This window comes from Vidua chalybeata, chromosome 3 (genome assembly GCF_026979565.1).
Source record: "Vidua chalybeata isolate OUT-0048 chromosome 3, bVidCha1 merged haplotype, whole genome shotgun sequence".
NCBI lineage: Eukaryota > Metazoa > Chordata > Aves > Passeriformes > Viduidae > Vidua > Vidua chalybeata.
The window spans coordinates 9,569,875-9,596,035 of NC_071532.1; the positions used below are offsets into that span (position 1 = coordinate 9,569,875).

General features: G+C 39.2%; 1 protein-coding gene across 1 annotated transcript in view; it reads left to right on the forward strand.

The window, feature by feature from the left end:
- Window positions 1-26,161, forward strand: part of RPS6KA2 (ribosomal protein S6 kinase A2) — a 157,136-nt gene that overhangs the window by 116,825 nt on the left and 14,150 nt on the right. Inside the window, exons 12-15 of the mRNA XM_053938453.1 lie at window positions 5,000-5,102; window positions 9,759-9,889; window positions 11,518-11,643; window positions 25,735-25,824. Coding sequence (XP_053794428.1) covers window positions 5,000-5,102; window positions 9,759-9,889; window positions 11,518-11,643; window positions 25,735-25,824 — 450 coding nt within the window. The remainder of the gene's footprint in view (window positions 1-4,999; window positions 5,103-9,758; window positions 9,890-11,517; window positions 11,644-25,734; window positions 25,825-26,161) is intronic.

The window sequence follows — 26,161 nt, forward strand, 5'->3', positions numbered from 1 at the left end:
TGCCAGCCACCTTAGGTTTAACTTCTGGCTAACTTCTGCACTAAATGAGCTGTAGACAATCTGACACAGAGTTTTTTGCCCAGACTTAAATGGTGCCATGAGACTTTCTAAGACTCACATTTTTACAGCTGTTACCCTGTAACAAAGCCCTAAGTTCCCACATTCCAGAGTGAAAAATAGCTGGAGGTTTCTGCAAATATCAGTCTGGCTGCTCTGAGGCATTTAGCAGGCACCATGACGTAAATTCAATAGATCTGTTGTTAAATGAATGGACTGTCTTTCATGATCAAGGCTGGGATGCTCAGGAGAGAGATTAGATGTCCAGCTCCTTGACAGTTTTACCTGCTTATTAACCTTGCACCTCCTTTTCTTCTTAAGACAAGCAGACCCAAAACAAGTTGACCTCAAATAATTTAAGTCATTGGCTCTGAGAAAGTACAGTCTGGTTCCTGATTTTTTTACTACTGATTCTTCTTTCCAGATCATGCATAATGAATTTCTGGCTTTTCATTGAAAATGAAAAATGCAATCCCTTTTTGCAGACTGCTGTCAGAGGAGTGGGCTATAAACAGTAGTTTTTGTTTGGATGACAGGCTAAATTGGAACTAGAGCAAATGACATGCTTGAAAATGAACTGCCAAATACAGCTGAGGAAAGGAATGGGAAGAAAGTGGATTCCAGTTCTTTTTCCTTTAATATTAATCAGAGATCAAACTGAACTGAAACTGTAAATTATGTAATTGCTGATTTTACCAACAGCAAAAAATTAATCCTAGGGTCTGAATTGTGCTAGCTTTTCTGTCATTTGCAAGCAATAACACTGAGTCATTAATCCAGGAGAAGACAAACATTTCAGAATGTAGTTCATCCTTTTGTCTGCTTATTGCATTTGCCATGACAGGTGTATGTATCAAGGGACTTTATTCACACACTACAAGTGCACCACTGCGGAGGGTAGCATCTTTCTATTTCTAGAAGGTGTCTAAGGAATAATTCAATTCTTCATCCAAGAAACTCAGTTCAGGAAATTACTAAATAGTTTTTAATGAAATTAAACCATTTTCTTTTTCTTGATATTTGTCAGGCATACGTACAGAGCACTTACATCTCTGGGGTTTTTAGCAGTGTGTTTTTTTTAAAGATGATGAAAAATTAACTACTTATAAATAAGAAGAGAAGGAAACACAGTGTTGCAGCATTTTATTACTAGTCTCTCTTGTGTATTTACTTAAGTTCCAGCTGAGGAGGTGTTCAGATGAAGATCATACTAGGGATGTGGCAACATATTTTTAGAAAAGGTCAGCGCCACTTGGATGAAAATTAGTTATTTCAAATAAAAATGCTTTTGTTTGAAATCAGAAGGAAAGTCTGTAGAAGCTTGTAGTTTCTTAAACTGCTATAGAAATGGTTTCTAGATAATTCATAGGTACTTATTATGAAAGTCTCAGGAGGATGTGAGGGGTTGATAAGTGGTCAGAAGCACGGATATGGATCCAGGTGTGAGTATCTAAATCAGTGTTCTCATGGAGACCATCTGCTTTGTGGATTATGCACTTCCTCAGCTCAGCCTCTGGATCCTACAACACTGTGTGTTATGCAGCGATTCTTCATACCTGTCAGTCACATTTTTCTATGCTGAGTCAATGCTGTGGCCAGTTTAAAAAAATTGGTGATGGAATGTGGGAGCTTATTCTTTACTGGAAAAGAGAAATAAATAGTATTTTCATTAAAACATTAAGGGCTAAGTAGTACAATTCTCCTTTATGGATGTGGGAACAATGTGGAAGAAAAAAAATCCTCAGCTTCTTATACCTGTGCAAGATAACAAAAATATAATGATTCTAAGTACCCAGCCTGAAATTTAAATGCTGCACTTATTACTTTGATATCAAAAGTCCATTTTAAATGCCTAATAAAATGCCCCAAAAGAAAAATTTGGATATCAAAACTGGAATTTAAACCAAGAAAACTGGGACCCTGTTCCCATTTAAGCAGATAATGGAACTCACTGTAACTTTTGCATACAGTACTAAGATTACCATGACTTAGAAAGTACATAACTGCTTAAACATCACCTGAAGTTATGGACAGTCTTATAGAAATGGTCAAATGCAAGATTTGAAATTTAACTTGCTGTCATTTCCTACTCTGGTTGGTTTCTGCCAGAAGAGGTCATGGTCAAGATACATCATCTCTGAATAATTTGGGGACCATGGTAAGAGCATACATTTCCTAAAATTAGAAATATTCTTGAAAAATCCAGAAGGATCTCAAATCCTCCAGGAGATTCTCTCTCTATGTGTATATGAAGCAATGGCTGTGATTCTTACTATTTTTTAGATCAGCTTGTGCCACATTGAGTTTTGCAGTCTACAGGAGGATGCAGGTTTTTAAAGGAAGAGGTGATCTGCCTGCAGCAGGCCTTCGTGTTTAATTGTGTTGGGCTGCCCTGTGGTTTAGTGATTTAGCTTGGGTGGTAGTGGCTCAGAGAACTCAGAGAACTGGAGCCAGTGTTGGATAGAGAAGTCCATAGATAATGCTACTCTGCTTTTCTTGGTCCTCAATGATTTCATTTAGTTGCCCTATTCTAGAGCTTGAAGAAAAAAAATGCTTTAGGCAGTTTACCTTTTGCTGTTCTGTTGTCTAATTTTTTGTCACAAGTGGGTAAGGAAAAGGGAGTCATCAGGGTTGTGCTCAAAGGGAGTACCTTTCACTCACACAGGCAACTCCTTTGTTTCCATCCCCTCCCAGAAAGCAAATTTGTGATTATAAATCTTTTGGTGGCGTGTGACTCACGATGAATCTTAAATCCCTGCCTAGCAGTGGAGGATGTGGGTTAGGGATTCAAAATACAAATGTAGCTCCAGCAGCACTTAAGAAACTACAGATGGGGGAAGGAATTAAGAGGCCAGAGAGAATATGGTTATGATAATGAAAAGAGAGTGCAATTCCTGAATGATGTACAGCTCTGAAACATTTTCCAATTTTTGGACCTCACAGGATGAGCTGTGCAGTTAATTCTGTGAGGAAGCACGTGCATGTGACCATATTGCTTTCTGCAGTAGAAGCACTGCAGTTGTGAATTAAGACAAATAAAGGGAAGCTGGGAAGCAAATAGCTTTCTCAAGGTGAAAATCCTAGCAACAGAAAAACCTTCAGTAGGTGCTGAGTTCTCTTGCAAAGTTCTGTGCAGACAGAAAAAGATGTGTGTTAATTACTAGGTTGATACTGTTCAGCTAAAGAGTGACACTTACTGTGTAAGATTGCAATTGGCTTTTAATTATTTGGAAGACTGGCTTTCCATTGTGGCTCACAGCAGTTATTAATCTCCTTTCCTCTCCGAAGATATGGAGCAGTTTTACGCAAGCAGGAACTTTTTAGTGAAATGGCAATTAATTATTGCAGAGTCATTTCCAGCCTCACTGTTCCATTTTCCCGAGGAATCATAACTCAACCACAAATATATCCTTTATGTTAAGGCTAATACTATACCACAGAATGTTCTCCTTCAAGAACCTTTATTTATGCAAAATCATGAACCTTTATGCAAAATCAAATTCAAACTATGGTGATGTGTATATCTTAGATTTGACCCATGCTTTGTATTACAGAAGTTAATTCCCAAGAAAACACAGTTAAAAAGAATCTTCTTGCACGCAGGGAACTGGAGAAGCATTTAGTAATGTCCATTAAATGTTTTGAAAAATCAGCTTATTAGGAAGTTGTTTTAAGAGGTAACCTAAAAATACATATTGCAAACAGTCATAAAGTTGAACTCTCCAGTTCTTATCATGACTTGAAAGTTTGCATTAAATGCTATATTTATGCTCAGATATGTTAATTATGGGGAACTGTCTGTGGCAACTAATTCAGCCCTTTGAAACCTGAGAACAAAAGCATTGCTAGAAAGGGGCTGCAACACAGGGCAGGGAGTCAAACTGGAGCTCTGTTCCCCATGCTGCCATCAGCATGATGTTCAATTTTGGCCATTTCAGGCAGAGATGATGCAAAGATGGCTGAAATCAATGGGGCTCTTTCCATTAACCTCTACAAGCTTTGGATCAGATCCAGACATCCTCACCTCAGTGTGCTTGTCTGTGTTTGTGGGAGTGCTTGCAATGGAGCGTGGGGTAACAGTTTCTTAAAGATCTCTGAGAATGAGTAAAAAGGCCACGAAGTCCCTCATAACAAAGGCAGGATATATTTGGATGAACTCAGGGTGCCTGTTACCTAGGTGATCCCCTACATGACTCCTCAGTCACCAGCAGAAACTCGCACACCTAGAAGTACTTACCTGTTATATACCTTCCTGTCTTCCTTATGTTTTTTCTTTGTTTTGTTCCTCAGTTCAAGCCACATGTAGAGCTTCAGTGTGATTGCCCACCCATCCACAGTGCTTTCTCCCTAGCATTTTTGGTGGGAATTTTTAATCATCAGCTGTAAATCCCCTTCCCTTTTACCAGATATGCTAAAAGAACAAGTCTCTTGTTTAGGTTGTAAGGACCAGGCAGCCAAGCCTGTTGCTCAGCTCAGTCTGGCAGCATGTCAAACACATTGTTGGTTCTTGGCAAATAATAAATGCTAAAGCAGTCATGGCTTCCTAGCAATTCTTTGTGCTGATTGCCATTGCTGTACTGCTGAAGTTACCCTGTTTCCTGGTCTTACCATTGCACATTCCAGTCCTGCCCTTAGACCAGTGAATTTCCAGATGCCCCAGCTTGGAGTACTGTTCCAGCCTATGGGCTAAACTTTTTGCCAGGAACATTTGTGTTTATATTCATGATTCCAGTAGCTAAAATGTGCGGGGACCAGCCAGGGCACAGATTTTAAGCCGAGCGGTAAAGCAAGAGCCAGAACCACGGCTACATCATCCTTGTCTGTCAGTCCAGCCAGGATAGCATGGAGCTGAGAGAGGACACCCCATAGAAAGCAGGGAGTCTATCTCCAGATGCTGAGTATACACATTGATGCTGATTGTGGTCTGGTTTTCTCCTTGTAGAAACTGTACAGAAAAGAAATCAAGCCGCCTTTCAAGCCCGCAGTGGGGCGGCCGGAAGATACCTTTCATTTTGATCCAGAGTTCACATCTCGGACCCCTACAGGTTAGTAAGGTGGCACACGGGTAATACACCTTTTCAGTTAGTAAATTCATTCTTCCTTTCCCCTCCCTATTCCAACGCAGTCTAAAAGTCTGATCACCTGTGGCATTACAGGGTTTTGCCATATCCAGCAGGAAGCAATGACTGGTTTTGCTTTTCTAGCAAAGAAGCTCCTAAGTATTTCAACATCTTCATATTAACTTGTCTTCAGGAAAAACAGATTTCACATTTTTTAAAGGAAAAATAACTATTGTTTTGCTATTTTGTTACTCATCTTTGCTTACACTAGCTGAATTTAACTATTTTAAATTACCTTGGCTTCAAAGAACTTTGTATCTCTGCAAGTTAGTATGTAATTATATATTGCATAGATGTTTTATTTAATTACAACATCCCACGGACTGTGGACTATTGGAAGTTAATGTGTGGTTAAAAGCAATGAAGAATCATCAAGTTCTCAGGTCAGCAGAGTTATGCCAACAGGAAATTTGGCCCAGAATATTTAGAAAATGCTTGTAGATAGAATGTTGTTCCTGTAACTTCTCTTTCCTAACAGAAATACCACGCTTTGTACACTATCTATATGAAGGTGACTGCTGCATAAAATTCAATCTTTCCACTCCTTTAAGTGGAAAGCAAGAATATCAATAATGTCAGAGTGGTAATTCCACTTATAATGTTGCCTCCTGCTAGACATGGGTAAATTACATTACATTTCTGCCTGTGATGTACCTGTGTAAATAAGTACCTTTTTATGCTTTCTAAAGTGTAAACATTGAATTAGTTGTTGTTGTAAAACACTTTGAAGGTGGTAAGCGCTGTAAATGTCACATAGTGTCGTGGTAATAATCAAGTATAAGGTCTCAAGCTTCAATCCTCAAATTGCCCCAGAACTGTTGCAGTGAGAGGGAAAGATCTGAACTTTCATTATGAAAACACCTATATTATAACATGTGAATCAGAGATGAGATTTCCTGCAGTTTTTGTTCAGGCTTATCATGACCTACACCATTTTTACTTAAAACTAGCCCAAACTTCTATTCAAAGCCTGGCTCAAATTTCCTTTCATGGTGTTTGAAATAAGGGTATCTACTTCAAATCTTTTCTCAGAGAGTTCCTATATTTTTTTCCAAGGATGTTCTGACTTCTATGAGCTATAAAAATATTACATTCTTGTTTTTTTCAATTGGAACATCCACCTGTCTCCAGTTATATGTTGGTCATGTCCTGATATTCCTATTCCACTGCATAGAAATATGATCTTTGGTTTCCAGACATTTCACACATCTGATTTTAGCTTTAATTTAGATTTCAGAAACACTAATTTCTCTGAAATATTGGAGACTGCAAGTTAGTCTGGTCTTCAAGGATGTGTGCTCTGGTGCTGCCATGGGAAGTTTCACTGAAATGCAAAGAAGCATTAAAAGTTTGGATTGCTTTGGAAGTTCTTCCAAAAGAACACTTCATTGCTTTTACTGATGCCTGGGGCTATAAATTGCACTCTACGTGTTGCTGCTGTTGCCTAATTAAATTTGTTATTTCCTACAAGACACTGATTTGGAAGGTTTGTTTTGGGCTGATGGCAGGGGTGGGGAGATGGCCTGCTTCAATTCTGCTTTGGGCTACCATGGATAGTGGCCTGAGAATCAAACATTTCAAAATAGGTGTAATTGGAAGTGTGAATCCATTTACACTTTCAGAATGATGGAAAAGCCCTGGCAGACTGGCAGAATATTTTGCAGCCCCTGACTGTTGACTTAGTTGGGTCAAATAAATTGGGGAGAGCATCACAAATGTGTTTAATACTGGCTCACATTGCCAATGGAATAGAGCAATAACCTTTTTTATTTTGTCTCTCAGTACACAGACCCCAAACAAGCTAACCCTGTTACTGAGAACATCCTCAGCTAGAAAGCACTGTAATAATTCCTGCTTCATGATCATGCAGTTGTGTTCTAATGAAGCTGTCAATCACTATTTTACACTGTCTTTATGAATGAGTTCTCCTGTCTGAAAGCAGGTTTGTGTCAAAGTTTTGCATCCATTAAATCTTGTCAGTCCAGTGATTTGCTGTACCTCAGAAACTTCCTTTACCCTGGAGGTTGAAACCGCATTCTGTGGATTCTTAACTTCTGATCTGAGTGTGCCAAAGATGTGGTTTCTGACACTGGAAGATCATTTATATGGGTATAGTTTCACATCACTTTTTCTCAGAGATTTGTCCAAGCTGGAGTTGCTTTTTTTGGCCATCTGCTTCCTAAATTCACCATTGTGGCCCCACATCTCATTTGTGGTGACTCAGCTCCTTACAGGGAGCTGGAGGCTCCAGGTTTGAAATGGTCTAGGTTTGAAATGGTGATTTGAACAAGGATCAAACCAAGATCATTCTTGTGACCCAATTTAGACTTCAGTCCACACATGTTTGTGCTGTTGTAATTGATGGGATAGCAGGCTGTAACCAGCAGGAATGTTTTAGACTGGCTTTACCGCTGAAAAAAAAGTATGTGAAGTTTCACCTGAAATGTCTAAATATCCTCCTTTGCAGATAAGATGTTTGCTAGCCCCAGTGAAACATGATGAAGGAAATAACTTAAGAGTTATGAAGCCTTTGAAAACCCTTAAACTTAGATACTCTAGTGGAACAAAGCATTATTACTTTTCACAGGAAGAAAGATAACCATTAAACAAGATTGGTGCTTGTAAATGGATCTAATTCAGATATATGAAATTATTCTGATTTATAAGGCCTAGAAAAATTATTTCAGTTTCTGAGCTAGTTAATTAACATGATTTATGCATACATTTGCACTTAGCAGAAATGTTTTAATGGGCAAATCAGTTGTTGGTGATGAATATTTAATAGCGAACACCAAATCATCAATAGTTCTTCTGCAGTATTTGCTGAAGCGATTGGCAGTGAATTATGAAGGAATAGTTTTTTTAAACAGAGCTGACCTACCACTTTAGTTTTAGAGCTGCATCACAGCTTTTCTGAGGTTCAAAAGTGTTCAGATGTAAATTATTGTCATTCCTTTTTTTTAAACAAACATTCTTTCCTCTTAATTAATCCCTTGTGTAAAAATCACTGTTATAGATATGCCATGGTAGGAAGTGATGCAAGAGGTCTGGTGTGATTCATCCATGTATTTGCAATGAGAGTGCCCATCACAAACAATGAGATAAACAAAAATCCCATGTCATTTTACCAAAAGACAATCTTCTCCATCTGAACTCTGCTTGCTGTGCTGACTCCTGACTCCTGTCAAAGCTGAGGCAGCTTTGTGATGAGAAATGGAATTAGTGGAAGTCTCAGTTTTGTTTATTCCCAAGCAGATACATATTGGTTTTATCAAATTCTGACTTCAGTTCCTCTCTTCTTTTGACCAGTAGATTTATACAGGGTATGTGCATGCTAAGAAGTACACATTCTTACATATTTTCAGGGCCTCAAGTAGGTGAGTCAGATATAAAGCTCACTGGGGATGTATTTTCTTTAGATAACTGGGTATTTACACACTTTACTACAAGGAAATAGCTTTCTAAAGAAAGTTTAACTCTGTAACTTTGTCAGTAAATCACATGGTGCATGGGCAGAAATGTGAAAGGAAAAAGAGAAAAAAAGAAAAACCACAAGCCCCCCAAAAAACAAATAAAAGGTTAGCAAATTTTAGTAATATAGGTTCTATAATACCCAGCTTGTTGCCAAGGAATAATTTACAAAGTGATTCTTCTTGCTGAGGAAAATACCCCGGATAAAACACACACTGGGGAGAAAGATCTCTTCAAAGCTTTTGAGAATTTTAAGTGAAGCACGGCTCTGCTTGCTTCATCATGCTGCTTCTCTCACTGAGCAGTGCTGCAGGTACAAAGTACTGCTCTCAGCTTATTGCATTCCAAAGACAGAATAATTCAGGATTTTTTGAACTTTAGCTATTCCTTCCCTCCTTTTGCCATGTCAGGGGAAGGAATGGGGAGAAAACCTCCATGAAGGTTAGTTAAAACAATCCTTGTTGTTTTTTCCACCTGAGGACAAGTCAACCACTGTCTTCCCTGGAGTAAGTCCCAGCTCCTAAAGCTGCTCCAGAAGATTCCTATAAGGCCACTACTGGAGTATTGTGCTTTTACATTGGTTTCATACATTCTCTATATTCTCCTGACCCACACACTGTGCCACTTCAGTCTTTGTAATTTCTGTAGTTAAGTTGTGCTGCAAAGGACAGATATAGCAGCCTGTAGCTTTTTCCCAGCTTTTTTCCAGCTTTATAGAAGCCTGTATCTTCTCCCTGGAGAACTTCTGATAGGCCCTGCAAGGTGCCCTGCCCTGAGTCTCCTGTCTCTCACTGAGCCTCTCTGCCCTGTGCCTTCTCTCTCTCTGTGCACTCTTGGCACAGGCAGTACTTTGCCTAAGAATGCCCTGTGAAAAAAACCTGTATCCAGCAGAGATATCCTTGCAAACAATACCCCTGCATTGTTCAAAATAGAGGAAGGGAATGGAGAAGGCACACCAAAGCCTCGCTAGGGAGATGAATTATATTCCCCTGTGTCTGCCAGTTTATCAGATCTCTATTGACTGGCAGGAGTGCCTTTGTTTTAGTGCTGTGCTATTCCTTTCTGTTCTTTTGTGCAGCTCATGAGGCCATTTTCTTCCTTCTCCTACAGATTCCCCGGGTGTTCCTCCAAGTGCCAATGCTCATCATCTTTTCAGAGGGTTCAGCTTTGTTGCCTCTAACTTGGTGCAGGAGCCTGCACAGCAAGATGTGCACAAAATCACTGTTCATCCAATTGTGCAGGTACTGATGCTGGTTACGTTTCACATCTGATGTGCACATACGTATGTGTGTATTTAAACTGCCTAATGTTCTCACTGGTATTTCACAGCTATCTAGTGTAGGGAGGAGGTGTTTTAAATGCAGCATGTAGGTGTTGGAAAATGAGATTTTTTTTGCAAATGCTTTTATGTATAAAACGTTCCTCACCACCTTTGCAAAGGAAATAGGAGCTGCACTTTGTCACAACTAAAATGAAAAGTACTTCTCAATACCTGAAACAGGATTCCAGTTGTGCATGCAGGGCAAGTAATGAAATGCTGTTTTTTCACTGAATGCATTTCATTCCCAACAGTTTTGTCTTGGGTTATATGATCCAGTCTGTGCTGGCAAAGGGGTTTGATGAACTACTGCTATATTCTTCCAGAGACACAGAGCCCAAGCGCCTGGGTGTAAGAGGCCACCGTACTCCTGTTGCTGTTGCACAAAAGGCTGGATGAGCTCACCTAAACCAGGGTGCTTGATGGGGGAGCATACCAGACCCTTGGTTCTTTGCTGCCATTCTCCTAAAAAAATCTATCCAGTTGTACTTTAAACCAGAAATAAATTGCTACAAGAGGTTCAGTACATTAGAGGAGAAGGGAACAGGGAGAACGAACTGGGCTGCTTAAGGATGCAGCCAATTTTCTCACTAGGAAAAAGATCCCTCTCCTACCCACAGCCACAGGTATACATGCCTCAAGGCAGGGAGACCCTGCCTGTGGATTTTGTAGGTTTTCATCTCTGTTTTAATTATTTATGGTGGAATGTGTCATACTCTTAAAGATGGCACAGTAAGTGAAATGTTACCCAAGCCATTAGATCTCAGAAATGTTATATATATTCCTGTGATTTGCTTTGTAAAAATGCATTGAATATCGACATATGCGTGTCTTAGAATTTAGCAGGTTCTGTGTGGACTTTGCTGGCATGGCTGCATTTTCAGACAGAGGATTCTGGAGGATTTTTAGAGGCGCTGGTCATTTCTTGAATCTTGGGATGGAATTTGCAGCAAAGCCTCAGATTTGGGGTTCACCACTGAACCAGTCTATGTGCCCAGACATTTTCCAAAGAGCATATGAATTAATGGCTTAAAATATTAACTTGTCTCTCACAAAGAAATTGCAGGTAAACATATTCTAGACAAGACCTCCAATGATTTGGAGGCACTCTCCATCCATGGGGTATCTCTCTTGAACACAGTGAAACTATTAGTATTTTATGTTATCTGCCCCTCAGTAATTAGAAATCAGTTTATATTATCAAGATACCTGGGTTTATCAGGAGATTTGGACCCACAGTTTCCTATGAATTTCTAATATATGGTGATTTTCTGCGTTCCAAAAATAGTTTAGAAAATCACAGCAGTTTTGCCACTACTTCTACATAGACAATTCCATCTTACAGACTGGAAAAAGGTAGAAAGGGAAAAGACACATTTACTTGTTTACATAAAGAGCTTCAGAATTTTTTAACTGGATTTGGAAAAGCTGCTAAGGACAAGAGAGCTCTGTGAGGGAGAGGAGATCAAGGACCTCCTTCAAGAAGAGGCTAGTCCTTGTTTTTACATACCCATGTCCTGATTTCCTTGTTTCTTTTGTCTTTCCCTGTAGCAGTTACATGGGAACAACATTCACTTTACGGATGGATACGAGATCAAGGAGGACATAGGAATTGGCTCCTATTCAGTGTGCAAGAGATGCGTTCATAAAGCTACAGAAACAGAGTTTGCAGTGAAGGTAAGAAAGCCTCTGGTAAATGCCAGAAATGCAGCTGAGGCTGCTCTGCTTCTGGATTTTTTGTTGGCTTATTTCCTTTTGCTGGGTGTTGCTTGGGATTTTTTTCTGTTTTGTAAGACGGCAGGTTTCATGGTAAGTCTTCCATATCTTTCACACTTCAATCCCACCACGTAGAATTCCAAAAGACCTTTGCTGTCTTGCCTGGAAATCCTGTTAATAACTTCAGCCATGCTCCTTCCAAACAGAATAAGATTTTTAACATAGCCTACACTGAATCATCATAATTTTTTAAAATGACATATAAAATTATTGCAAAGTTGAAGCATGATTTATTCTTCATTCTCAAGTTGTTCAGATCTGAGTTTCTTGTAATTAGGGAGGTTTTCCAGTGAAAACCATGATCACCTAGAAAAACTCAGATTTCCCTTGGTCTTCTTCACATTCAAAATGAATGCTATTAAAATGAGTAAAAGTCAATCTTCAGCAGAGATTTTAAATATTGATTTAGTTGGGCATTGAGGACAAGTCAATGAACTTCAGACTTGGTCAAGCAACAATGTATAAAACAGAGTCACCTCAGCCCCAGATGCCAGGGAGCTGCTAGGATGAGGGAAAAACTTCAGTAGAACTACTTTGGAAGGCCCTGCTCAGAGAACTGTCATGTTTATTCAGTGCTGTTGAATAAACAGCATGCAGCCTTTGCAGGGGGCAGAACAGACCAGTGGCAAGTGGTTGTGAGATAACAGCTCAGAGGAAGAGTTTCAAATGTGCACTTTTCTTTAAGGAAAAGTTTAGCAATGAAAACACTCATATGTTAGAAAAATACTTCATGGTTTTGTTCTTGTACCAGAAAGGGACAAGTGTTGCCCTGATTTTTTAAAAAATTTTCTAAAGCCTTCTGAGTTTAATTCTTGTAGCAAGCTTTCTCACACAACTTTCTGTAAATAACTTATTGTTTTTGCATTCCTTCATGGAGGCAGAGAAATTTGATGTACTGGTAGTTTGCCCAGTGTCATTGGCGAGGTGGCACGTTCACCCTCCAATCCACTGGCACCTTTGGAAAACTATAAATGCTGGAGTCAGAAAAATAAACTTGCCTTTTTTACCTTCACAATACCAGCGGCACGCGTCGTGTTTTCTCGTGTCATGTTTTCTCATGTCCTATAGTGACAGACAAGATTAGATTATAACACAGAATTTGAAAGGACAGGGGAAGTTAGGTCAGATCCCTTCACTCTGTAGCATCTCATGGGAACAGATTGCAGTACATAGAGAAGAGTATTTACCAAACTTGCAGCAAATGAGGACATCTAGCCAACTACTAGTCTACTTTTGCTGTTTTAAAATTTTAGAAAAGAGATGTAAATTTTGCTAATAAAAGAGATTGTGTCTTTGCTATTAAATGAGATGATAAGAGCTTCAGGAAGTGATCCAAACTGCAGCTCATGAGATAAACGACCTCCATATAGTCAATAGAATAATATGAAACATTTTATTCCATCTTATTTTCCACTACTAGACTGATGGCAATGCAGAATCCTTGAAAATCCATGAAACTTTCCATGTCTCCTCGTGGTGGCCACAAAAATCTGGAAACCACTATTAACCTACAATCTGTTGATGTCACTGTTCAAACAATGGTTGATTTTTCTAGGCTACACCATAATTAAGAGCATGAACTTACCAGCAGATCTGTGGGCTTGCATATGAATTTGCTACTCTTTTCATTTCTAATGAATGAAAAAAATCAGAGCTTTTCAGTGCCCAGGTCATTTGTCAACAGATGGCATTATGTTACAGTAGGTGTGGGTTCTGTATAGCTTCAATACATCCATGATGAACAAAATGTATACTAAATCTAAGTAATAACTTTAATATTCCATTTATATCAAGTATTGTGGACAGATTTATTAGTGTAATACAGCCAGTGTGAAACCAAAATAGAAAAACCTCATCCCTTGAAGATGTCTGAGTGCCCAAATCGGACAGGGTCCAGCATGCTCAGCAGGCTGGGTGTTTGGAGTACCTCAAAGGATCCAGAACAAAGCCAAGGCATGGAGACACTCAAAGCTCCAGGACAGTTCAGCACTGTGATTGCTAGGTTTATGCTCTTTCCCATTTTTTTTAATTTCCTCTTTTTACTCCTTTCTTCTTCCACTTCTTACAATTCTTTTCTTGTCATGTAAATATGTCTTGATTTTGACTGCCAGTGTAGGCAACATGTGCAGCATCTCAATTTCTGACACAGTGTGAGTCAAATTTGTAGCACAGATTTGGGGTTGGAGACAGTTGGTGGGTTTCTGTTTGTTCTGTCTTTCCAGCACATTTAGTGCTGCCTCTTTGGTTATTACTTCTACCAATATATTAATTTTACTTTTCTTTCAATTTTATTGTAATTTCATAATATGATTATATAATTTTGTTGTCAGAGTAGCTTGCTTTCAAAAAAATTGCACAATGCCACCTATTTCAAGTAATTAGATAGCACAGGAGTTGCAACTGATATTATCATAATTATATATCAGTCCCTCTTGACACGCATCCTTTAACTCTCTCTTTAAAAATCATTGTAATTAGGCCCTTTTCATTTCTGTTAGTAAGTATAATTTTCTCAGTGTTCTCTAGAATGTAACATTCACAGGAAAAAGTGTCTGCAGTGACAGTTTGTGTGATAGGCAGCAGCACCATTTGCCTTGAACACCTCATTAAAAGCTCCCTCTTTCAGAGGAACTGCCAACACCTCAGGGAACATCATCCTTCTCCCTCAGGGGAGGCTGGTGATAGGGAAGGAGTTAAGGACATTACGTGGTGGCACCACTGTGGGAAGACACACACCATGTCACTGTGTAAATAAATAGTCCTTCCATGGAGCCTGCCACTCACCTTTTTTATATTGTTCTGTGGTGTCTTACTGAGACAGGAGATTACCTGGCCAGAGTAACTTGAGTCAGAGCCACAGCCAGAAAAGCAAAACCTTTCCTAGCCCAGAAGCAGAACATATTTAATAAAATGCAAAACACTTCATCCCTTTTCCTTTTGCTGGCCATCTGCTACTAATTGGAGGGCATCTTGTAGAGGCAATTAGATGTCTAGCAGTGCAAAGAATTTCTTTGCTGGTGTTATAAAAGCATTTGAACAGGTCTGGAATTTCACTCTTTTCAGAGCTGATTGAGATTAGGCACATTGCTCACTGAGGAGCTTTTGGAATTTCCCCCAGACACCTCTCTGCATCTGTAGGCAGCTGTACTGCCTCTGTAAATCCAATCATGGAGCCTGCTGAAGAAAGAGTTTTCTTGCAACCTATTCCCTCTTCTTCCATGTCATCTGTAAAAATGAAATGCTAATAATAAACTCTAAAGCTATTTTAGACATGCCCTCCGGCTCCTAAGTGCAATATTTCAGAATTCAGACATATCTCCACTTCTGAGAGCATTTCACTACCCTGCAAGAGAAAACCCTGTAGACAGTCAAATTTCCTGCAAATTGAGTCTACCTTGAAACTAGTAACCACCTATCTAGGTCAGTGCAGGTAGATGTTGGTTTAGCAAGTCCATGTGTCATATTCTACTTGCACGTACATACTCTGAGGAGCTTTTAAAATTTTACTCTTAACTTTCTTTCCATCTCATTCCCAAGTGAAAAAAAAAAAAAGTAAAAAGCTCTGAAATACAAGTAAGGATTTGTTCATTCTTCTGAATCACAGAATATTCTGAGGTGGATGCTTCGTAATACTCTGGTAGAAAGAAGAGAGATGTGAAAAAAAGAGTGTTTCTCCTTTGATGGACTTCTACTCTGTTTAAGATTCTTCTGCTATAATATTGGCCATCTTGACTACAGCAGGCCTAATGATTTTTAATAACAAAGAGAACTGGCATTGTCAGTCATAGTTACAAACTTCACATGGGTATAAATGTAATGGTGAGGTCAGAAGCAAAGGAAAATAAGATCAAAGTATTAAGTCACATCAGTATCTCTAGGGAATAAATTAATTAAGTAAAAGAATTAGGCTAGAAGAGATGGTAGGATTTCTGTGGGTGGCAGAAAGTTTAAAATGGAAGCCTAAACAGATTAAGAGCTCTTGTTTGGAGTTCAGAATACTTGGTGAATCAGATTTTTCAAAACCTTCCAGAGATGTGATACAATTAGCATATTCCAAATGTTTTTCTTTTCTTAAAACTACTGCACAGCTTTCAAGCTTGGAGCACTAGTGAAGCTTTCAAGCTGGGTTTTTGGATGTGCTCCTTACTGATGCCAGATTAAGTTAGAAAAGGACTACATTTCATCTCCCTGTTTCTAAAGGTTTGTCTATTCAGACTGACTCCTGACCCCCAGCAGAGATTACTGGTGGATAATAGCCAAGTAGAAATTTCATCTGCTGAGCCAATGCTACCCCCAATACTGCCCCCAATATTGCAGAGGTAGGTGGTTTAGATGCCAGATTCAACCCCTTGATATCAACTGGCTTTTTCTTCAGAATATCCAGCTGGTTAAGTCTTGTGGGTCTTCAGTCCCTCCATGCTGTTAGAGGCATGGCAAAAAACTAGGTTGTATATCCTAAAAACAGGATATACATTTTTCCCTCCTTTGAAGAAGAAAAATACATTAGAGATATTCCCAATTGACAAGTCCAACTTTGCAGATGCCAATATTACAGTGGAATTTGGATCTTGAAACACATGTGAATCTCATGATTTTTCCCTATCTCTGTAATGTACTAACCAACTGTTTGGCTCCAGATGTTCCACAGTTGTGAGCAAAGCCAAAGTTTGCAGTCTGTGTCTGCCCTGGGATACAAGTTCTGCTAGAGTCTGAGTGAATGCTACAGCTCATGTATAATTCTGGTAGCTGCAAAGCACTGAAAGCACATCTATCTATCATGTTTTGGTGTGTGCAGACTGGAGAGAAGGTGCATTTTAATTAGCTACAAAAATTTGATACCAGCAGAGAAGTGATGTCAGCATGCTATCAATAAATAGAAATCAGTAACTCAGGACAGCTAGTGTTAGCAGGCCTGTGTAATCAAACTGGTTATATATATCTATTTGCTAATAATAGTGAGTGACATAGTCACCAAAACCCATTTAAATTCCAGAGTTTTTTCACAATTTCCTTAAACTTCTTTTTCCTCTTCTATTGATGTTTATGATCTTAGTTTGTTTCTAGGTGGTTGGTGTAAGTAGATAAAATTGCACACTGATCTGAAGGCACGAGGTTACACAGTAGTATTTAGTGTCTCTGTATTTTCTCCTTAGCCTGTACTATGGTTAGGTCAGGAGTTTAGTGCTGAATGCAGTAAAGAAAATAGGAATCTTACTTAGTGAAATAAGAGTTAAAAAAAAAAAATCAGTCCAAACATCATTAAATCTCCTTGAAAGTTAAGGTGTCTGTAGATCTAGAGAGATTTGCTTAAAATTGTCTCTCCTTAACCATAAAAAGTATCTAAAGTGAAACAGACAGTGGAAATTTCAGGGAAGGCTTTGTATCTATTTTTGTCTGTTTGGGAGGTACTTAGTGTCTGGTGGAAAATGGATATATATATCAGGATTTAAATAGGAAGGTCAATGGAAAGTTTGCTAGATGACCTCAGATTTCTTGGCCCTGGGTCTGCCAGCTTATCAAACCAGCAGGTACTCAACCACTGCTTGTCCAAAATTGCCCCCCAAAACATGGTACAGAGGTCAGGCCCCAGGGTATGTGCATCAATCTCCAGGCCAGAGCCACTGGTAATGCATCCCTTTTAAATTTAGCAGAAGATACCTGCTGCTGGAGCAGAGCACTACCAGGACTCTGCCAGAGAGAGGATGGGCTGCATGGGCATGGACCAGATGCTGAGGTCCTGTCTCAGTTCTTGTTCAGTCCCTAGCAATGCAAACCCCCCTTGACTTTGCTGGCTTCACAGTCAGCTTTGTGCAGGTAAGAGCAGGCCTCTGTCACATCTCACACTTGGGGAAAAAATGGCACCAGGAAGAATATAATGTCATGTACAATGACCTCATTATAAAGTCTGCTAGTCAAGTGACAGGAAATGAGAGTGCCAGCTTAGGGCTTCCAGAAGCCTCTAACTGTCCTTGCTCTTCCTCAAGATGGCTTATCAAATTATCTATGAAAAACATATATTTTTGCCTCTGCAAGATCATACTAACAATACTTATAGATACTTTCCAATATTTTATTGAGAAAGTGTTTCTGACTGCAGTCTGGCCAAAATTTTTCATTACTATTTGCTTTCCTTCCCCGAATATGTAATGCAGCTATTCAGTGTTCAGTGAATAAATAATTCACAGAACAGAAATACAAATATTTGAATACCCGCACCAGACAAGTATTTCATAAATATGTTGCTAGTGTAGTTACAGTTTTATTAATACAGTTCATATGCAGACCTATAGATTTCTATCATATTAACATGCTTGCATATAAATGAGTTTTTCTTGTAGCACCTGAGTAGGAATATTAAATCCTGTGAGATCATGTGCTCTTTTGATATCTATGGTTTCAAATAGAATATAAGTAAATTAGAGAAAATCTGTAGCAGAAAATATGCAAGAATTACAAGGCAAGCTCTATCAAGAGAGCTACAAGTATGTGTGATGTAAGACAAGAGCTCGGTGGGATGTGATCAAAATCTATAAATATCTCTAAGATGATATAAATGATGGATGACAACCATTTGGCTGCTAAAGACAGCAAGGGAAGACAGAATGTCTTGGAGCTAAAAAAGGGAGCTTCAGGGAAAAAAAGTCTGATTGTGAAAGCAGTTGGTAAAGCAAACTCTTCAAGGAAATTACTGAGATGTCTTTCCCTTCACATGCCAAGCAGTTGGATTTGTCATAGTAGTAGAAATGTAGCATTACAAAATGCAGGGTCAGAGGTACAAGACCCCTTCTTACCTTGATAAATTACAGAAAACACTTACAAGTTTTCCCATAAAATTTGTTTTATAAAGCTGGGCATCAGGAAATAACGTGGCCCAGACATTCACAGTGTCTGAAGCATACTCAAGCTTTTTGGCAGTGGGGCACAAAATTCGGGAGCCTATAGGGTGCCATTTAGGAGATACAGGCTTTAGAGCAGATTTAAGCACAAATCTTTGTCCTTCTCTGAATTGGCATAGGAAGGGCTGTTTTCTAGAGTGCTCTGCAAAGAAACCAGCATTAACAGCCATAATAAGGGCTAGTCGCCATACAAGAGTGCCAACAGCATGGAGGGTGTCCTCTAGATGTGATGGAAAATGATTTACAGTAAAATGGATGAAGCAGCAAATAGTGATAGATTATTGTTGTCTATGAGGATCTTACATCTGATCTGTGAGAGTATTCTTGAAGGCTTTCCTGATTTTCCCTTTCCAAAAACTTAATCAAAGGGCCTGACTTCCACCCTGCACCAGGGCTGTTATGTACACTCACCATAACAGGAGGCAACATAATGGTGTCCTCATTTTTTAAAATTTGGGTTATCCAGAATACCTGCAAAGCTTCATTGGGTCTCACTTCTCTGTTGTTTTGAGTGTGTTCAGATATGAGTTGGACTCAATGATCCTGATGGGTCCCTTTCAACACAGCATATTCTCTGACTCAATGCTTTCTGCCAGATAGTTTCCCCAAAGAAATAAGTCAGTTCTCCAAGGAGGCACTGCTTGAATAGCTGCAGCTACAGCTTCAGAAAGGCTAGGCCAGTACAGAGTGCTGGGCTCTGCTGGAAGGATGTGGGAGAAGGCAGGGCAGAGAGGCAGGCGTGGCTTGAGCATTTCTACAAGTAGCCAGCTTGTTTCTAGCAGCAAGAGCCATTGCTGACTTTTGGGGTAAATGGGGTCGAAGTACTGCTTAAATTCTTAACTAAATAATCAGAGAGGGCAGGTAGAAATACAAAATGTGTGCAGGCCACCTTTTAATCTCAGTTTCTAAGCAAATCTTAAATGTGTAGTGGTTGTAAATCTCTGGTGTAAGGATTCCTGCAGCCTCCTTCCCATTTCATCACAAAGCTCTCAGTGTCTCTTTCCTTGGCATGGCTGAACCTCTGAAGAATGTGAGAATATATTATTTCTCTTTGCTAACTAGATCTTTTCTGAGACCTAGAATCAGGCAGCAGTTTTTCTACAGCTTAATAATATCATGTTTCTCTTTATTGATTTGCTTGCCAAATACCTAAAGTATTTTGGACAGAATTTGGTCCTTTGTGCCTCTGTTTCTCTTTTGGGGCCATTCAAACTATGTTTCTTGCATTTGTCTTCCATACTGATGTAATATTTTTTCCCCTTTATAAGTTCTGAATATGATTCACTGGTTTCCATCTCTGAAGCTTTCTGTAGAAGGTGAGAGCAGCATTGCAGTTATTTTATGGACTGAAAACTCATCAGTCTGATCCAAGGTTGTCTGCTGAGCAGAGCAGACTGAGTACAGAGCCTTTCCCACCAAACTATTCTGCTTCCAGAACTGAAGACTTCTCCCTAAAATGAGCTTTTCTGTTTCATGGGTGCTATTGAAATAAATTTCTTAATGTTTCTGCTCTGCTTAGAAAATGTGCTACCATATAAGTGCCAATTAACAAGAGCAGTTAATTAACAGTTCCAGCTGACAGCTTAGGAGTGCTAAGTCAGCAAACGGTGTCAGCAAGTGGGCGTGCTCTGTGTGCAGAAATGTTTAATGTCTCACCTGCACAGCTTGATCAGATGGGCAGTCCCTATTTCAGAAAAGTATTGCTAATTGGGCATGTTTCTTCTTAATAGTAATTTTTCACTATTTTCCTGAAAGATTTAAGCATGGATAGAGAGAATGAATTTCTGAAGCTAATCAAAACTAATAGCACAGCAAATAGTCCCTCAGAAACTATTAGGCTTGGAAAAGCTCTCCTTGAAGACCTCTTAAATTTAAAATTATACCATGTTCTTTTAAATAATATTAGCCTTTCTGCAGTGATTTTCATCCAACTTGAGTTATTTGACATCAAAAAAGGAACCAAATTAAAACAGATGCTTGGCGTGAATAGACCTTATTTTTAGGAGGAAATATTAGTGAAATGGAAACCTGTACATTTTCCAGTAGCACAGAACTGAAGAACTCTCTCTCTGTGACACTTTCATTGGAATTAGTATTGTAGATGAAACTGTCAGGTTAAAATCTGTGTGCTGTCACACCTCCTTTTTTTCAGAAGAGAAGCAAATCCCACCTATAGTCAGTTCCATTAGTGGTGCCCTGAATTTTCAAATACATCACAATGTAGATATAATGTGCAAAGGGACAGACACAAAATTAATTCTCCTTTTGCTCATCCCTCCCTTCCCAGAAAAGGAAAGGATTTTTACAGAGACTATCACATCACACTATGTAATGAATCTCTTCTTAAAGGAGATTAACCCATGCTTATTCTCCAGCCTATAGAAGAAACTGCATATAACAGAAAACAAAAAAAAAGCCGCTTTAAAAAGCATATAAAACTCTCTTCCTCCTCCATGCTTTTTTCACAAAGACATTCAAAGTTCCCTAGTGCTGGTCAAAAGGAGCTTTACATCATCCCACTGCCTAAATGCACTGGCAGCCTCAGGTGTGGCTGTACAAGGTATGATAATGCCCAGGTGTCTGCCCTGCTGTCTGCTGGACTCTGTGTTGCTGCAGCTGGAGCAGCAGGTTGGGATTGTACCAGCACCTCAGCTGCCCCAGTTCACACTCTGGTGTCTCAGTTTCAGCTGCCAGGAAAGGTCACTTGGGGCAGTTGAAGACAAGGCAGATTAAAAGATCATTTCATTGTTTGGTCATTAAAGAGGCACAAGGTCCTTTATCCCCAGCACAGAAAGACCCAACAGAGCAGTTTCCTTGCTGCTAGCTCAAGCATAGCCTGGCCAGAGCCCCATCCTTTCTCCTCAGGCTCATATCACTGCTCTTCCCATCAGGGTATCTCATGCTTCTTTTCTGTCCTTTTTCTCACTCTCTTGCTTCTCTCTCACCTTTTCTTTTAGGCTGTTCATTTTCCAGACAGAAAGGCAGTTACACTGTCTCCTCCCACCTCTTGCCTCTTTCCAATCTCACAGCTGTAGTGATGGAGAACTCCACGTGAGAAACACAGCCATTCTCCATTCTTCTCATGCACAGCCATTCAGGTTAATTTCAGCATTGGAAAAGGCAATTTGTATTAGCAGGGCTGGTTCACTGAAAGTGGATTAGGGAGTGCTCACATGTACTGTTTCTTTGGCAGGGCTGTAAGTCCCAGCTGGTGGGTGGTATCAAACAGCTGAAGGCTCCAACATCTGCTAATGGCATAACTAGAAGAGATTTATCTACACAGTTGGAAGCATGCAAATACCTTCACAGAAAGGCAGCAAGCAAATACATATACTGTCTATTTAGTTGCTGTGCCAATTTCAGCAAAGCTTTACCCACACAGAATTTTATTGATACTCTCTTATATACTCATTAGTCTGCTCTGGCAAGCCTAAATCCATTGAAAACCCATTAGTAAAGGAGATTTAGATTATTTTTTCCATGCAGAAGACTTGTAGAAGGACTTGTAAAAACTGGACAGATGTGTTAATTGGGATTTTGAAAGTATTTTGTCCTGCTCCTTTCTTCCTTAATAGAGAAAGTGTTCAATATTGTTCTTCAAAGGAGCTTGACTCATTTTAAAATATCATGAGGTTATTGCCCTAAATCCCACTGAGGAAAGAAAACACACCTTTTCCTTTCAGTTAGTCACACAAAGGATGTGATAGTTAAAGAACAAACAAATCCCCTCTCAGAACAAATGACACTATTGATTGTGCTGAGCCCATTTTACTCTGAAATTCTTTCATACACTGTTTGCACAGACAAGTTTCTGAACAATCCCTGGGTGTCCAATGCACAGAAAAAAAGTCTATTTGCTTTATGGCTCAGTTTCTTTCTCTTCTGAAGGGCAATGGACGACCCTTGTGCATCACAGCTCTTCTGGGTCAAGGTACAGTAGAGCTCATGTTACATTTTCAGTTAAGTTACTTATACATTATGGTGGCTTTTTTGAGTTGGTCTTCTTCACCACATATATAAAGAGAGAAATAGAAAAGTAGCACCATAACATATTACTCAAATTGTCAGGACTAGTAGCTGAGATCTTCCCTTAATTCTGTAATAGAGAGTGTTTATATGTACATTTTAGTTGCATTCAAATCAAAATGAGTTTCCTAAAGAAAAGACATCATTGCTTGCACAGGAAGAACTGCAGGAGATTCATGGGCTCTCCCAAATAGGAACAGAGAAGAGTCTGTATTCATGCAAAATACAGTGTCTCAGTGGAAACAGGGACCGGGGTGGCCATTGCTCTTTTTTACCACAGGAAATTCTGTGTGGATTTAACAGCACACCAAAAAAACTCTCTGGAAGTGTTATAAATCACTGCACAGACTGCCCAAGGAAATGGTGAAGTCACCATCCCTGGAGGCATTTAAGAGACACGTAGATAAGGCACTTTGGTTTTGTGATGGACTTGGCAATGCTGGCTTAATTGTTGGACTTGCTGATCTCAAGAGATCTTTTCCAACCTATGACTTTGTGAAAAGAAAGATCAGGAGAACTGAGTATAGCAGTGGAGCTGTGGGGCATATCTGATGGACTTCTGTAGCCATTGCAACATACAAATAAAGAAACAGTACATACTGCAGCCAGTCTGAGCTGCAGAGGGATTTCTGGTGAAGTTGCAGCAGACACCTCCTCTGCCTCTTTAGCAGTCATGGGCCAAGTGTAAGTCCCAGGCACACTGAAGAGAGGCACTGACAGGGTGACAATCTCTAGCTGTGGAGGAGAAAAATGGTTCTGGTCTGTCCAATTAGACTGCCCAGGGACTGAGAGGAATTTTGCAGGTCCCTTCACAGCTCTGACAGTGATTTGTAGTGCAGTTTGAGGCAGTTTGTCCATGTAATCAGTGTATCACAGGTTGCACACACATTAAAACAAAAAGCATTCATATTTAGTCGGACTGTCTTGCAATTTGTATTTATATTGCATATTGTGAATTAGAAGCATTAAATGTCATCTGCTGCTGTCGCTACTACATCAGTAGCAGAGTGCTTCAGGTTATGTTGGTTTTAGTTTTGTCAATCACTGAGACTATTTTTGGTTTGGATTTTTTTTTAGGCCATATATATGCATTTATAGTCCTGCATTATTAATAGTCACTTAAAATTTTCCACAGCTCTGGATATTTGCTTTCACAGGGAACTGCAACAGAAAAGGAATCTGGAATATATAGCTTAGTACAGCAGCACAGTGATAGTGGTACTTCACACTGGTGGTAATATTTGCACAGTAGGTTCTGCTGGTTTGTACAAGGCAGGCAGATGCTAACAGGGGCACATGTGAGTTACTCCAGTAACTTGACAAGAGGTTTATCAGTGTAGGCAAGGAAGTGACCCTGAGGATCTTTTTGTATGTTAGGCTTACTGGTTGATTGGGACACATTCAATCACTGTGGTTGTACTCACATGGAGTCAGTCATTCAGGGCTTCGTTGGCTTCTTGATAATGTCTCAACTAAACTGGGAGAACAACAGCAGAATTTTTTATTTCATTCACCAATTCTTGAGGTTTTCCTTCATTTATTCAAATGTAGACAACAACCATTTACCTGCATCAGCTCCCTGTTGCACTTTCATTTGTCACACTTCTATTAATTCAGAATCAAATCACTGATATGGCTTCAGAGGCATACCTGAGCCATGGACAATTACTGACCATCATTATCACTACACATACATGCCAGTCATAATGACTATGAAACCTCTGATTTATATTCAGTTCTGCATTATTATGGCTAATGCGTAAGATTCTACTCATGTAGAATTTGTATCACCATAAATAAACCATGAAAAATGCATGTATTTTATAAAAAAGCAGGCAGGCATTTATCCTCATTAGCAAAAGAGGTTTTCAAAAAGCTGGTTTTTCCTTGCTAACATCATGACTTAAAATTTGTGCTCTGTGCCTAGCTCTTGTAGAGAACTTACCACATTTAAGCTTGGAAGCCTTGAAATTAAAGGCAATAGTGGAAATTATTTTCTGAAAATGCCACCCATTCCACTTTGGTAAACTTGTTATTCAAAAGTACTGCTGTTGTTTTGTAGCAATAAGAAATAGAGCCAAAATAGCGTACTCCTATTTCTAGTGTACTCCTTTCTCTAGTAGAATTAGTCTTTCACCATCTCCTGTGCAGTTACTTTTGAGATTCCAAAATGTAGAGATTTCCCTTGAGATTCTTTTTTGTTCCATATTTATCATTTAAATCTGCAAAGTGAGAAACATCAATCAGTGCTCTCAACTGGACAAATTACTTAAAGCTCTTTGCCTGACATGGCAAATATAGGTACCAGAATCACTGAGGAGAAGTCAGCTGGCTTTCCATGCAGTGATGCTCTCTAAGCAGCAGATGTCAGGTTTTTCTAAGACATTTTGCTACAAAACTAAAAATTGTGCATGTCTTACTATATTTTCTAATAAGGCAAAAGACACTGACTACATAGAAGTGATCTATTAAGCAGATTTCTTTCCAGTTTAGGAATGTGTAGAGAGTTTGGTTACATGGCCAAATACAATGTCTGGTCACTCTGTTGTTCACTACAACAGCTTGGCCCAAAGAGCCAAATGATTACCAATAGTTTCAATTCAAATCTCCCCTGACAGTAAATGTCCATTCATTTTCATTTCTGACAAATACATATGACAATTAATTTCTATTAATTTATCAACATATATACAAGCATATGCCAATATTACGATTCTATTATTTTCTTATGTCAAAGAGGTAATTTTAAAACTATGAATATTTTAAAACTCTCAATGTTGTTTGATGTCTAAATGACACTTCTTGTAACTGCCATTATTTATGGGTAAACAGAACTGTAGGCATCAAAAAGAGGACCTACGCCTCCAGAATCTAAACCAATTATTGCTCCATCTGGCTTTGGCAGGCAGTCAGCATGACTGCATTTGCACATGGTTTGAGCTGTCCTCTCATAGAATAATGATTAATAGAAGAATTTTGAATAGTAATTTGTTTAAACTGTAGGAGTTGGTTGTTTTGTGCTTCATGCTGCTAACTGGTATTTGACTACACTGTCCTTCATTTATTCCAGATAATTGATAAGAGCAAGAGAGACCCCTCTGAAGAAATTGAGATACTCTTGCGATATGGACAGCATCCAAACATCATTACTCTTAAAGATGTGAGTAGTCTTTGAACACTTCAGCATTAAATGATTTTCACCTTCTAGTCAGGCTCACTTATTAGTCCATGTCTGGAAAATTCTTCAGTTGAAGGTTCAAGCTAAAACCAGACCCATGGAAATCAAGGAGAATAACATGACTTAACCAATTACTGGATAGCGTTTGGAAAGACTGGTCAGGTTATGAATTCGCCAGTTACTGTCTAACAAACTGTAAATAAAACCAAGGGGGCACAGTGCTGGAGAATGAAAAAAATTGGTTGGGTTTGCAGCACTATTTAAAATGAGATCTCCCTAGCTGGATGTTTTGGGGCACTGCTGAATACACACAGCTGTG